The sequence below is a fragment of the Gymnogyps californianus genome, chromosome 13 (assembly GCF_018139145.2).
Source record: "Gymnogyps californianus isolate 813 chromosome 13, ASM1813914v2, whole genome shotgun sequence".
Taxonomy (NCBI): domain Eukaryota; kingdom Metazoa; phylum Chordata; class Aves; order Accipitriformes; family Cathartidae; genus Gymnogyps; species Gymnogyps californianus.
In genome coordinates this window covers 13,171,040-13,185,090 of record NC_059483.1, presented here as the reverse complement: position 1 = coordinate 13,185,090, position 14,051 = coordinate 13,171,040, and the positions used below count along the sequence as shown (strand labels likewise).

Here is a 14,051-nt window from a genome sequence, read left to right as displayed (position 1 = left end):
CAGGAGAGAGTCCCACAGAGGGATCAGTGCTCCAACAAGAAGGCAACACAGGGAAGGAGCCACTGCAGGCAGGCCCTTGGTAGGAAAGGCAGTGTTCATGACACTGTCCTGTGGACAACCGTGTCCTGGTATCCATCCATGGTAAAGATGTGCAATAGCTGAGAGACCAGCACTGGCAATTCCTACTAACTTTAAGAACAAGCACGGGATGTGTTTGTACCCAACCCCAACCCCACAAACTACTGAGCAGCTGGTCCAGCATCCAGGTTGCTCACTTACACTCTTCCTTACCCTCATGGCTGCAGGAGTTCCCAAAAGAGGAGGAAACACAAAAGTATTGAAAAACAAATGTATTCAAAACGCACACAGTAAGAAAATTGCATGTGAACACTGAGTCCATCCTGTCCTCCGTGAACACCTCCAGCTCAGGGCTCCTCCATTGCTACTCCCAAAAACAGCACCATGGGTACTTCACCCGCAACAAATGGCTGTGAGAGGTGGTGATCAGTTTAGGTGCCAGCACTTCGATCCAGCCCTAAATTCACATCTGCTGACAGCTGCACAAAGGTAACACCCAATAAGGCAGGGGATGCCCCTTCCCTAAGGCTTCTGGACACTCCCCACAATGTACTGAAGCAGCCTTCACTGCCCATACAGATCACCACTAATATTAGATATGGTTATGTTTTATTTCAGTTCTCATCCTCCTCTGCCCCCGCCTCCCTTGCAGAAACCAAGCACAAGGTCAACCCATGTGGGCACCTGGGGAAATGTCAAGTGTCGGGCACAAAGGCCTGGAGCTGAGAGGCTGGCTGGTTCACAGAGAGTTGAAAGCAGTCTCAATTATCACCCAGCAGGCTGCACAGTCGCCAGAGATGGGAAAAGAGAAGCCCTGAGGGTGCTTGCAATCCAAGGGGCGTGGATAAGGCAGACAAATGCTTTTCGAATGCTCCCACTAGGTCCCTCCTGCAGATGAGCCCATAACAACTAGCGACAAACAAACAGCAAACATGCCATCTATGTGGCCAGCAATTCTCTCCCTGTTGTGCTTAGCTACAAGGCAAAACAGTGAAGTTGCTAAACAGACTTGGCTGGGCATTTAACTACTTAACTCCATTCTATTTACAAGGTCTTCAGCAACTCAGCACTCCCTTAATCCATAAGGCACAAAGCAAGCAAGAGAACGTGCAGCTTAGTCCCTCTGGATCGTGATCTCTGTAGTGCTACTGGGAGGGCTGCAAGACGGAGGTCTCATCTCACAAGAGCACGTGGTGGACTCCGCTGCCAGCCTCAGAACTGCTGGACAATCAGCTTCCGCTTCACATCCCGGCTGAACCTGTTCATCTTGAACACTTCGCTGTCATAGAAAGCGGAAAGGTTGTGGATGTTGATCTGCCGAGCCTGGGAGGAGGAGGAGGGAGGGGAGAGGTAAATGTTTATTTAAAAAAAAATAAGAACCATGTGGTTTTCCATAGCAGAGGCCGCATAAAATTTGACAGTCAGCGATCTCTGCTCTGCTCAGCAGGAACCAGAACTGCAGTAGTAGGGGAGACTGCAGGTCATGAGGAAAGGAGCATTGGCAGAGCTGAGCTGAGCAAAGAGAGGATGCTGGCTCAGCATCTGCCTGCTCTCGGCTCGTCCTTTTACTTCCACAGGAACTAGAACATAACTACTATCCAAAAGCCCCTAATACCTCACCCAGGGGGAGACAGTTTTGCAGGAGACCTCTGACTGGGGGTGGTCACACCAGCAGCACCAAGCTGGTGGCTCTGGAAGTAGTTACTCTGCACATTTGATGCAAGGAGCAGAAAAGCAGCAACCCGGGAATCAAATACTGCTTTAGTGCCAAGCAAGGTCAATACATTGCACAGAAAGGCAGAGCCAGGAGCGCAGCCCCTGGGCTGGGATGATGATGCATTAAGGAGGAGGAGAGTGAGCCTCAGGAGGGATTGGGAAAGTTGGGAGGGATTGGGAAATACAAGCAGAGATTTTTCTGCTCATTGCTTCTTCAAACGCAGATGCCAGGGAACTTGTGTCCTCATTCACTTGCAAAGCACCAGCCATACTGCAGGATTTACCACTCCAACTCCAAAGCTTTATGGGGGTGCATGAGAACTGAGGGGGAAGAATATGGCGCTCCCAGAGAAGAGAGGAGCAAAGACAGTTCTGATTCTGGGTTAAATTGATTAACACCATTTTTTCCTGGTACCATAACTCAGGAAAGGAAGCTACAAGTCTGAGAACACCTCTGGTTCTGAGGCTGCAGACAGAGAGCAGGAACCAAATCCAGAGGTGGCTTGTTACAATAAGCCCATACCTTATCCACCAGGTCCTTCTCTGGGACTTCTATGGTGTCTTGCTGGGCCCCATAGCGGTTTCTCTGGTACATCACCTGCTCTGCGACCAGCTGCTTCAGGATGAACAGCAGCAGCTCATTGTTGTCCCGCTTGAATGAAAGGTAGCGGGAGAACGTCTGGGAGGGAGGATGAGATGAGCCAAGAGGGTCAGGAACTAAGTGACGCACTGCAGTCTCCCATGCCCAACACCAACCAAATCCCTCCTCCCACAGAGCACAAGGGGAAACAAATAACAGCGCTGTCACCTGCGCCCTTAGTGTCTCTTAAGGGACTTCGGCCTTGCCAAGCTGCCACTTGCACACGCAGTTAAAACACAGCCCTGTGACAGCCACGACACTCCTCTGCCGACTGCTCTTACACCCATTAAAAAATCTCCGGAGGGGCCTCATCACCAGCCCTGGAGCCTCTTGGGGGCTGGCAGCGCACTGCTGTGGAGGTGTGCTGCCTGCAGTGGGGAGCAGCTGTGGGAGGGCTGGCCCTGGGGAAGGCGTAGAGCAGCCTCCCTTAACCCAGACTGTCCTGTGCCTCCGCAGCAGACGCTCACACTTGGCTGGCTGTTTGCAGCCAAAGAGAGAGGCCATGAGTCGTCCAGACTGAGGGCAGACACTCAGAGTGGATAAATGCCAGGCTGTGGCCAGCCAAGAGCTGTTCGGAGCCAGCCCCTGCCACTCAGAGAAAAGGGCAGACTGCACTAAACCACAGCGAGTGCTGCCCTGTGGTTAACTGTCCCCTGAGAAGCCCTAGAAAAAACGTGAAACTAACTGCCTGCTCGGGCTCGATCACCCGGCAGCAGCAGCAGTGGGAGTCCTGTGCCAAAATAGCAGGGAAGGTGTCAAAAAAGAAGAGAGATGCAGCAGTGCTTTTGATACAGAGGCTCAGGGCACACTTCCTTCTCAGCCCCAACAAAAACATTGCCCCACCACAGACTAACGAAGGGCAGTCACATAGCAGTGCCTTCAGACTCACAGTACTCCATTTACATGGGCTCAGCACCCGACGCTGCAGGACAGACCCCTGCGGAGCCTGGAAGAGTCTCTTTGCGCAGCCAGGGCAGCGTGAGCAGGCTGCAGCCAAACCCATGGGGTCTGGGGTACAGCTACGGCCCTCAGCTCAGCCAGTGCCCACCTTGCGCATACTCCGCATGACGCTGAACTTCTGCGTGTCGATGAAGCTCTCCAGCATCACCCGGATGGCCATGTTGACATCGTCTTCCACCACATAGTCCCGCAGGTGCATGCGGGCGTGAGCCTCAGCCATCCGGATCATGGACTCAATGTGACGCACCGTGATGGGGATGCTGCCAGTTGCCTAAGGGGGAGAGGAGGAGGCAACTCCTTACTGAAGGATAAAAGATATGGGGCAAGAAAGGTGGCTTCTGGCCCAGGACCTACTTCACCCTGTAGGGAGCTGCTCCTGGACCTTTGAGGACTCTCAGGCTAAGGAGGCTCTGCCACCTGCTGGCACGTTCTGCACAGAGTGGTACAAGTTCCCTGTTCAACATTTTAATTCAGCAGGGTGCAAGGGGATGCTACGCGGGGTCTCTCTTGGCCGTTGTTTAGTGCCTTTCCAGGAACAGCAATCCCATTAAAGAAACAAAAAGCCAACTAAAAAAGAAAAGGTATAGTTTTCTCAAGCTCCAAAAATCTCCCTCTGACCTCAACAAATTCCTCTTCCACTTGGAGAGCATGGAACAAGCCTGAGAGATCCCATGGACAAAAGAGAAAGGCATTTCTACACAGAACGGCTCCCTGTAATGTACCAAGAGCACATGGGTCTCAGTGAATGCAAACATCTCCTGTGGGCCTGCCAGACTGGGTGACAATAAGAGGACTTTGGCATGGCAGGCATTAGTACATGTGTCCAGTCCATCAGTCCACAGATCACCAACAGGCAGGACTCTGCATTTAGATGAAGAATCATCTGTTCAGCAGACACTGCAAGATCTGCCTGTCTCTCACAAAACAGTGGCACAGACTTTTGTGACAGGAATGGCAAGAATGTGTCAACATATGCTGAAGCAGTCTCAGGCTGATTTGCAGTCTAGATACCTACTTCTTCCCCCCTTTCCTCAGTATTCTCACCATAGACTCTTTCCTGAGGTCACTGTACATCCGGGCCACCTTGTCCTGGTCCATCTGGTTGAGTTTGGGGTGGACCTTCTCTTTGGCATAGATGATGTATTTCCTCAGGATCTCCTGGGGAATGGGTTCAACCCCATATGTGTTGGGAAGAATGATCTCATTGGCATCCCCATTCACTGCCTCCTTGCTACCTGGGTGGTGCTTGACATGGCTGCCAACAACGAACCGGGCAAGCATTTCATCCTACAAGAGAGCAGTGGACTAACAGACACTGAAGACACTGGATAGCAAAACTCAGTGGGCAACTGCAGCTGAGCATCCCAACAGCAGCATCACAAGCCCAGCACAAGCTCAGATTCATAGCACAGCTTGTACCTGCACAGGGTCCACTGTGTCTCTCACCACACACAGGATATCGAATCGAGAGATGATGGGCTCTGTCAGGTCTACATTCTCCGAGAAAGTTAATGATGGGTCATATCGCCCACCTAGATCAGAGAGATAAACCACAAAGTCAAACACAGGCTCCAGGGCTGAAGCTTTGAAGCAAGCATAGACCTCCTGCAGAGAGACTTTACTGCTCACTTGATCTGGAGAAACCAGGCAGAGGCAGGGGAAGCTGTGCCACAGTTCTCATGACAGCAGGACTCATGCTGGAGACCTGAGACGGTCCTGTGCTTTCTCAGCACTTACCTATGGGATTAGCAGCAGCAATAACGGTGCAGCGGGCTTGCAAGGATGTGACAATGCCTGCTTTGGAGATGGAAATGCTTTGCTGCTCCATGGCTTCGTGGATGCTGGTCCTATCTTGATCATTCATCTGTAAGAGAGCAAGAATGACTGAAACTGAATCTATGTCTATACCCATTGTCCAACACACCAAGGGGAATCAGCTCCTGATGCTCTGAAAAAGTAGCAAACTGCACTATGGACCAGTAAGGACCTAAGCAAACTGCAGGACTCTTGGTCAGCTGGGAGATGGTATCATGAGTTATAGTGTCTCCTCATCGCAGAGGTTACAGCCGGTCCCTCCGCAGCTCTTCCTTCTCACAGAGATGAAGCTAGGCCTCACCTTGTCAAATTCATCGATCAGGCAGACACCTCTGTCAGCCAGCACGAGGGCTCCTGCCTCCAAAGTCCACTCCTTGCTGACCGGGTGCCTCTGGACATAGGCTGTGAGGCCCACAGCAGAAGCACCCTGGCCAGTGGTGAAGATTGCTCTGCTAGACGCCTTCTCTATGTATTTAAGAAACTGTGATTTCGCAGTACCAGGGTCTCCGCACAGAAGCACGTTGATGTCACCACGGACTTTGTGTTTGCCGCCTACAACAGTAACGGGAGAGACATGTTGGCAGCTGAGTGCGTGGCTTGATAGCAACCCTGCCCTGAACACCACAAAGCTGAAGGGAAGGCAAAGAGTAGGCAGGGAAACCACTTTACAGGGAAGTTGAGGGAAAAAGAAAGTCAGCTTTGGAGGCGGTCACATGTGTAAACCAGCATTTCTAACCTTGCTGAACACATCCTTCTAAGAAGGAGATGATAACAAATCAGGACACCAAAAGGTCAAACCTCTGAAGGGGCATCAAACATGACCTCCTAGAGGAGGAGGAATAAAAACTTGCCCAGCTTTGCAGCAGGAGCTGTTTTCAGTCCTAGTGTTTCTACTGTTACACCAGAGTTTTCAGCGTGATAAAAGCAGCCACTTCCATCACAGATATCCCTCAGTCTGTTACCTCGCCTGTCACCAAGACACACAGACAACTCTAACCACTCTCATTGCAACACTGCAGACAAACCCAGATCCATTTGCTTTCAGCTGAGTGAAGTAGCCCCAAGTGACACCTACCTGGGTTTTTGGGCTCTCCACCAAAGAGAGCTAAAGCCAAGCCCCTCTTGATATCTTCATGCCCGTAAATAGATGGGGCAATGCTGGCAAAAATCTGAAAGGAAAACCAGAGGAGTTGTCCAGAGAATACCACTTCCCAGTCTGGGCAGAATTTGGCATGAAAATCAGCAAGGGGCTGTATCTACGGTTACTCTTACAATACTGCTGTCTTTGAAGAGTCTTTTATTATCCAAGGTGAGGGGGCTTTTTCAAAGCTAACTACCCACCCGGAGTCCCCTAAAGGTGCTTCACAAAAATGGTGCTGTTGGGGCATGGCAGATTGTGTAGTCTGGTGCTGGAATCTGCTCTCACTGCCTCCACACTCCTGTTGTACACAAAGCACACCGCAGTGGCTGTTATCAGCAGCTGCAAAGCTGGAAACCTTGATCTGAGACTTATTCACTGCACATGATAGTAGTTGGATGGGCTATGCCGCACATGACTTGTCATCATGGTCAAATATTATGAACAACCGGCTTATTTTCTCAAGGGTATTCTGATAATAGCCTGATGCTGCAGACTACTGACGTTAAAACAGTCCTGGTTAAAGCCGCTCCACCCACTGGGAACAGCAGTCAATATACAAACAGCATGACCAAGGCAACAGAGTGAGGTCTCCCTATTACAGAGCTTACACCTGACCCAAGTGAGGTTGAGCATGCACCAATCCAGGAGCTTTGTTCTTTCAAGTATTGGATTCAGGTCTTAGCATGCAGAGAGAAGCAAAGCTAAGATCTCTACCACAGCTTAAGCTAAGTAATAACATCCCCTTAAGGGGACTGGAGATGCAAGCATTGGCCCCTCAGAACACTTCCCCACTTTGCTTTCAAGATATGGGGAGAGAAAACAGTGACCAGATATAATCAGTGTCTGAGTGTGTCTCACCTGTCTTCCAGCCCTGTTGTGATGTGGAAGGCTCAGAGAAGGAAGGGGAGAAACAGAAAATTTGACCCCCAAAAGTACAAGGGAAGTTTCTTATTTACTTCCCTCCTAAAACTAACTCTCATCAACAGCTGTCTGAGAGCTACAGAAGACCAGAAGACCATTCAGAGGGAACTGGGATTTCTAAAAGTTTCTTTAACCATTGTTTAGCAAGCTGACACCTTTCATCACTTTCTGATCCAGCTGCCAGGTGATGGCAAGTTATCAACAGGAAAAGAAGGGATGTCTGAGGCTGACCCACCTTCTCCCCAATTTGCTCATCCTTGGACAGACCCACAATCACTTTCACATCTTCATCAGTCAGTTCTCCAATAGCCAGCTTGTTGTCCTTCTTGGCGATGTGGTTGGCCAGGATCACAGTCGCAAACACTGGGAACCCGTTGGCAGTGTTCAAGGAGCCGTCATAGTTGTTGTGGTAGATCCCTGTTAGCTCCTGGGAACCAGGAGATGCTATGTCAGTGCCTGCATGGTACAAAACAGCCCCTTCTCCATTTTAAGATACCAGTCTCAAAAGCAGCTGCCCAAATGCATCTGAGGACAATCCCTTCCCACATCCGCACAGATGTTCCTGTGACGTCATTGTCAGAGTTTAAAAATGCTCTGTGCTCACCCCATACTTGAGTTCAACAATGCACTCACAATCTCATCCCCTGGCTTGCAGCTGTCAACCAGATCGGCGAGGAGAATGGCATCCTTGGAGCGAGGCAGCCTGCCGGCAGCTACCTTCCCAGGGCTCTCCTGGATTTTGATGCGCTGATAGTTCTGATAGACTGTCTGCAGCAACAAAATAAAAGTTACCCAGCAAGTCTGGTGGGCATCAGCACAGCCGATGCTTTTCAAAGGCACCTCACCAAAGAAGGTCCATTCAAAGATTTACTATACTTGGGTTAGAAAACTATGGGCGTGGGAGGATGGAGGTTGTGAGGAGCAATCCCAGGGTGTGAAAGACAACAATGGGGACAGGAAAGCACTTTGCCACATCTCACCACTGTGTTTCAGCCACCACAGTGTTTGTCCACCCAAATACTGGACCAGTTCCTGCGAGAAAGATGCTCCACTTGTGATGGTTAAAGATATCAAAGCAAAGAATGAAAGTCAGAAGCTCCACATCAGTGATTTTATCACTGTCCTCTAGTTTCCTTAGCTGGCAGATCAGGCAATACTGACCTAACTTGGGAAGGAGGAGAACTGGACAGTCTGCGTCTGCACTTCTACAATATGAATAGGTAACTGTGTACCACAGAGATGACTGTGGCAAAAGATTCAGCCCAAACACTTACAATGAGGCAGTAAATGACTTTTGGCTGCCAAATTGGGCAGATTCAGGTCAAGAGCTCAAACAGATAAGATCTATCCTCACAGCCCCCTGGATATAGCAGTAGACCCCTCTCCTGGCACCAAGGCTGTTCAAAGGGTGTGAGCCAAGGCAGGGCTGGGAGGAACAGGCAGTGCAGCAGCCTGGGCAAGACGAGCAAACAGCCCCATCCAGGCAAGCGCATCTCTTACCTCTTCCATGTTGATTTCAAAGGGGCCAAGAGACTGACACTCTGGACAGGAACCAGGTTTCACCTCCTGGTTCTGGGACTGGAAAAAGGGTCCTAGGATGAAGCTGCACTTGCTGCAGTTGTATTTGACCATGCTGAGCTGAGGCAGGACCCCTGTGCAACTTGTCACCACTCCGCTGGTCCGGATCAACTGATTCAAGTGCAGTTGCCTGACGAAAGACAGAGAGATGCTGGATGCCTGCAGGGCACAAAAGGCAGAACACCCTACAGAAATATTCTTGCTACAAGGCACAACTCCCAAAGGCCTAGTAAGAAACAGTTATCAGTAGGAGTTTTCTCGCAGGGTTTGTGTTTTACCTTTGGGGACATTGGAAGTTCATCCTTAATCTGACTTTTTTTCTGTAATAAGCTCAGTCATCCTGTTGGACTTATCCAGAGCTTTAGCTTGCAGACTAGTTCTCCTGAGCACCCCAAAGCCTGCTGCAGGCCCCACAGCCACTGCTGGTAATTCTGCTGCTTACCTGAGCGACCGCAACTCTTCCACCAGAGGGAGGTGGGAGATACGGACATGGATCTCCTGAGCAATACGATCGTATTTGGGGTACATGGCCAACACCACTTCCTTGGCTGCTTCGTCAAAGATCTTCAGCATTTCTGCTGGGGCCTCAGGCAGAAAGTAGGCAAGGACATGTTCCTGGGCTGCCAGATCCTCGTAGTTTACCACAAGACTCTCTCTGTTCTCTTAAGAAAAAGATGGGGTGAATTGTATTTTCAACCTGATCACTCCTCAAGGAGTCTGCAAAAGATAGTCAGAACAGACAAGCCTGTATCCTGCAGGCTGCAGTTTGCAGATGTCTACACCTTCCCTGAAAAATGTTTAGAGGTCAACTATTTGAAAATGAGTGTAAAACTCTTTTTCATTTGTTTCTCTGACAAATTCTTCATCAGTACCAAGCTTGTGACTGTTCCTCTCCAGTTCAGCACAGATACTTCCCAGGCTGTGTTCCTGAGACTCAAAAGCCTCAGCGCAACGCACAACTCTCCCAGAGACCTCCAGGAAACAGTAGTTAGTAGGAGAGACACCTGTGCTGAATGGCTAGCAAAAACCTTCTGCATCTTATGTTCCTGGAAAGGGACAAGACAAATGCCTTTTATTTCCTAGCTGTATAACACTGACGCTGATCCACTACTCAAGCTTCTGGAGCTTCAGCCTCAATATAAAGAAGAAATACGAACAACTGCAGTTACACAAGCTCTTCCTAGATGTGACAATTTCTGTTTTTAAAATTTATCAATGACAGCCTTAATGACTGCTTCTTCTGGCAGTGCCTAGTCAGAATTCAAGGCTGCAACACTGACATGGTTTTCAAAGTCACAAGGTCTATTTGTGTCCCCTTGCTGGATAATCCAGTTTCCACTGTGAGAAAGTAACTGGCACAGACAGCAAGCAATTGTTGTCTCTTTCAGACTGCAAGCTTGCAGACCACTGTCTGCTGCCCCACATATTCTTTTGCTAGCATTTCTACGATATGAATATTAATGAGTAACAGACGCCAGGGGCCTTCTAATTAGTCAGCCAGAACCAAAGAAGATAGTAGACATATTTCCATTATTCATTTATCTCCATCAGCATCTGAGTTTCTTAAAGTGCTGACTCAATGTCTGGGACAAACAGGGCAGGCAGAAAAAATCCACCTATGGACTGGATCACTGCAAAGTACCACAAGCCACATAAAGAGGAGAGAGCCTCTAATCACCCAGCCCTACCTTTGCACATGTCGCTGATCCTCTCCTTAAAGACATTGTGCCCATGGTCATCCACATGGGTCTTCAAGAAGTTCTTGAAGCGGTGGTAGATCTCAAGCCGGGGAGCTGCCATGGAAACCCACTCCCTCACCGAATGCCCTTTCATGTCTTCCAGATTCTCAATGCTCTCAATCATGTCTTCATCTTCCTCTTCCATGCCATCGGCAGCCCGTTCTGCCAGCCGCCTCTTCCGTGAAGGACGGTCTTCGTCTTCATCGTCACTATCTAAGGGTTGGGAGGAAAAGATGTTAAAGAGTTGGGATTCCCATTCCCACTCTTTGGATTAGTCATGGTTGGATTGCACAGGCTGTGGAAGCAAAGAGGTCAGAGCCTGGGATACAAACCAAGAACCATCCCAGGCCCAACATAAATCCAGTTCTAGCCTGGCTCCTACATCTTCCACAACACAGCTAAAGCCTTTATGGGGGTGAATAAGAAGATTTGTATGAAACAGCACACAGTCAAGTCCATTAACGCACTGAGGAAGGAAGGCCAAGGAATGGGCTTCCAAGTGCATCAAAGGCCCTCCCACCCAGCCCACAAAAGTCTCTATAGGAACACCAACACCAACAAACTCCACAGCATATGCTAAGCAGAATCCCAAACCCTTGATACAGGCCCAGGATCCTGACTTTGTTTCAGCTGCAAACATGTCACCAGAAGAACACACCAAATGAGCTCCTAGGAAGCCCAAATCAAAGGGATCATGCACTGGGGAGTCCAGCCAAGCCCACAGCTAGAGATTTCACTAGGAGCCCAAATACACTGGAGCTCCAGGGACCTCGCTGCTACTCTGAGGGTGAGAGTCCAGCTCCCCCACAAGGACCGGCTCACAGTCAACCACACGGAGATCAGCAGCCCACTTGGTACAGCTCATCTGCACCTACCGTAAAGCAGCCCCCTCCTCATGCGGCCCATGCCCTGCTCCAGCTCGCGGTCTCGCTGCCTCATTACTCGCTCTGCGGCCTCCCGCTGGCTGGCGGTCAGCTCCTCCACATCTTCATCATCCAAGGCCAGGCCCTCTGCTTCATAGACATCCAGCTCGGGGATGGGGCGGTAGTCCCTACCAGACACACATAGCGTTCAATCAGGCCAGTCTCCAGAAAGCGTTTCTCCAGCCCTTCTCCAGCTGCTGCTGGGTAGGTGTCAGGACAGTTGTTCTGCAGCAAGACTGAACGTGTTGAGCAGGAAGGCACTTCACAACGGAAGATGCCCTGCAGTACAAAGGGCTCCAGCACCATGGTTATGAATGCCAGCAGCCATGCTGAACTTGTAAAGTTCACCAGCTTGCTGGCAGGCCTGGCTGAGTAAAAAAACGTTAAAATTTACACCTGCGGGAGTAAGGAGCTGGGCTGGATGCACATCATGCGTCCCGGGAGATCCTGGTTTACCCACACTGGATCATGATGGCACTTCGCTCCCAGCTTGCAATTTGCTCAGTTCTTCCAGGACTCAAATGACATCATGCCCTGACTTTTCTCCACTGTCCAGCAGCTCTTCGGCCCCCTCACCCCAGCTACCAGCACAGCAGAGGGACCCCACCATGGCTGGAGAGCCCCTCCATGTTGCTGGCTGCACTGACGTCCCATTAGCAAAACCCCATCCCCAGACACAACCCCCCAGAAGCTGGCTCCCACCGGTTTCCTTACCTTTCCATCCCTTCCCCGATGAGCTCTTCTCCTTCTTCCTCCTCCTCGGGGAGCCCCTCGGTCCCCAGGAGCCCTTCGGACTCATCCTCGAAGGGGGGCAGGTCCCGGCCGGGGCTGGACGTGAAGGCATCGCCCCGGCGAGAGCTGCGCACGGGGCTGGTGGCCGCCGCCTGCGACTCGGAGGAGTCCTGCAAGGACAGGAGGGAGAGGGTGAGGGCGGGGGGCCCGGGGCACCCTCCTCCCCGGCACCGGGCCGTGGGGGGAGAGGGGAGTCAGTGCTTCCAGGAGCCTCTGCAATGGGGGCGGCGGTCAGAAGGGGGCCATGGATCATCGATGAGTCCTCCTTCCCGATGAGGGAAAGATTAAAATAATTAGCCCTCCTTGCGAATGGCAACGGGAATGCATGGGAGAGTGGGGGAAAATCCATCCTCCGGGCCCAGAGCAGCCGGAGCGGAGGGGAAGGGCTCCGATCCTCCCGCGGCCCGGCTCTCTTCTCCGGTGCAGCGCACGTGGGAAACTTCCCTCGGCATTTCGGGTGTCCTCGGCGAGCGCACCCCCATTCACACCCCCACACCCTCCCCGAAATCCCCTCTGGACCCCGCGCGACCGTGACCGCAGTGCCAAGACTCCCGCGGCGGGGAGGAACCGGGATGTGCACCCCGCGGGGGTGGCACCCCAACTCCCACCGCTCCGCTGCCCCAGCCCGGCCCGGCTACTCACCGCCATCGCCGCCGCGTCTTCCTGCCCAGCCGGATTCCGCGCGAAAACAGACCCACGTGATCAGCAAAAGCGCGCGAAACCTCATGAATAATTGATAGCCTCGGGAGCAGGCCCCGCCCCGCAGCGTGAATATGGATGAGGCGGCGGGCGGTAGCCTGGAGCGGGCGGGGGCCAGGGCCAGGGCCAGGGCCAGGGCCACCGCCACCGCCACCCCCGGGCACGGCCAAGGGCGCTTGGGCGCCTGGTGGGCAGCAGTGGCAAACTTTGGCAAATTTTCGCAAACATTTAGGCATTTCCCTCTGGGCTCGAGGGGTCCCCTCCTGCCGGGAACCCGAGTCACGGGAGAGATCCCACTGGGAATTCCTGTGTCCGTGTTCTCATGTCTGCCTCTTCTGCAGCTAAAATCAAGTCTGGCTTGACCAGGTTTGCCACTGACCCATGGGACACCCACTTGACTCACCTTTATTCTGGCTCACACTAAAACTACAAGAGGTGGGAAGGGGGTTCTGGCGCTTGGGTTTTTTTTTTTTTGTGTGAGTCTGTATGTAATAACAGTAATGGGGAGCTAATCAGAGCAGTTCTGAAGAACAGACACATCTGTCTCCACAGCTGCTCGGTGCAGCGAGCAATGCCATTTCGGAGAGGAACTGAAGAGGAGCACCTGTGCCATAGAAACTGGAAGAGGAATTTAGAGAGACAAAACAAGCAATGGGCTGATGTTTGGCAAGGAGGTGAAACACCTCCATTCCAGGCCACAGGCTCTTGCATAATGGCAGGTGGTTTGGATTTTGGAGATCTGTCTTCTCTGAAGGGTTTCCGACTGCTATTTAGTATCAGACTGCTTCTGCTCTTGGCTGCACTCAAGCATGGGACAGTAACCCTGAAACAGGAGACACCAGAAGCAAAAGTGACTAAAGAGGCCGCTGACAATCATAGACCTGAAATGGCTCTTCCAGGAGCCCAGCTGGATGATTCAGCCTGGTACGAATATAGCAAAGCAGGAGCATCACGATATAAATAGGAAAGTGGCTCAGCCTCGTCTATGTGACACATGACAGGGAGCTGGCTGGTGCTCGAGTGGAACAGGCACAGGGACCCCCCCCAAG

General features: G+C 51.5%; 1 protein-coding gene across 1 annotated transcript; it reads right to left on the bottom strand.

Moving 5' to 3' along the window:
- Positions 1-341: 341 nt before the first annotated feature.
- MCM2 (minichromosome maintenance complex component 2) lies at positions 342-12,951 on the bottom strand. Its single transcript, XM_050904879.1, has 16 exons — positions 12,946-12,951; positions 12,226-12,413; positions 11,464-11,639; positions 10,538-10,801; positions 9,292-9,511; positions 8,772-8,979; positions 7,905-8,039; positions 7,507-7,698; positions 6,285-6,378; positions 5,511-5,761; positions 5,132-5,258; positions 4,814-4,926; positions 4,439-4,681; positions 3,483-3,665; positions 2,318-2,473; positions 342-1,401 (listed from the first exon to the last, which is right to left on the bottom strand). The coding sequence occupies exons 1-16, from the start codon at positions 12,949-12,951 to the stop codon at positions 1,291-1,293; spliced, it is 2,667 nt and encodes an 888-aa protein (XP_050760836.1). The 3' UTR covers positions 342-1,290.
- Positions 12,952-14,051: the final 1,100 nt, after the last annotated feature.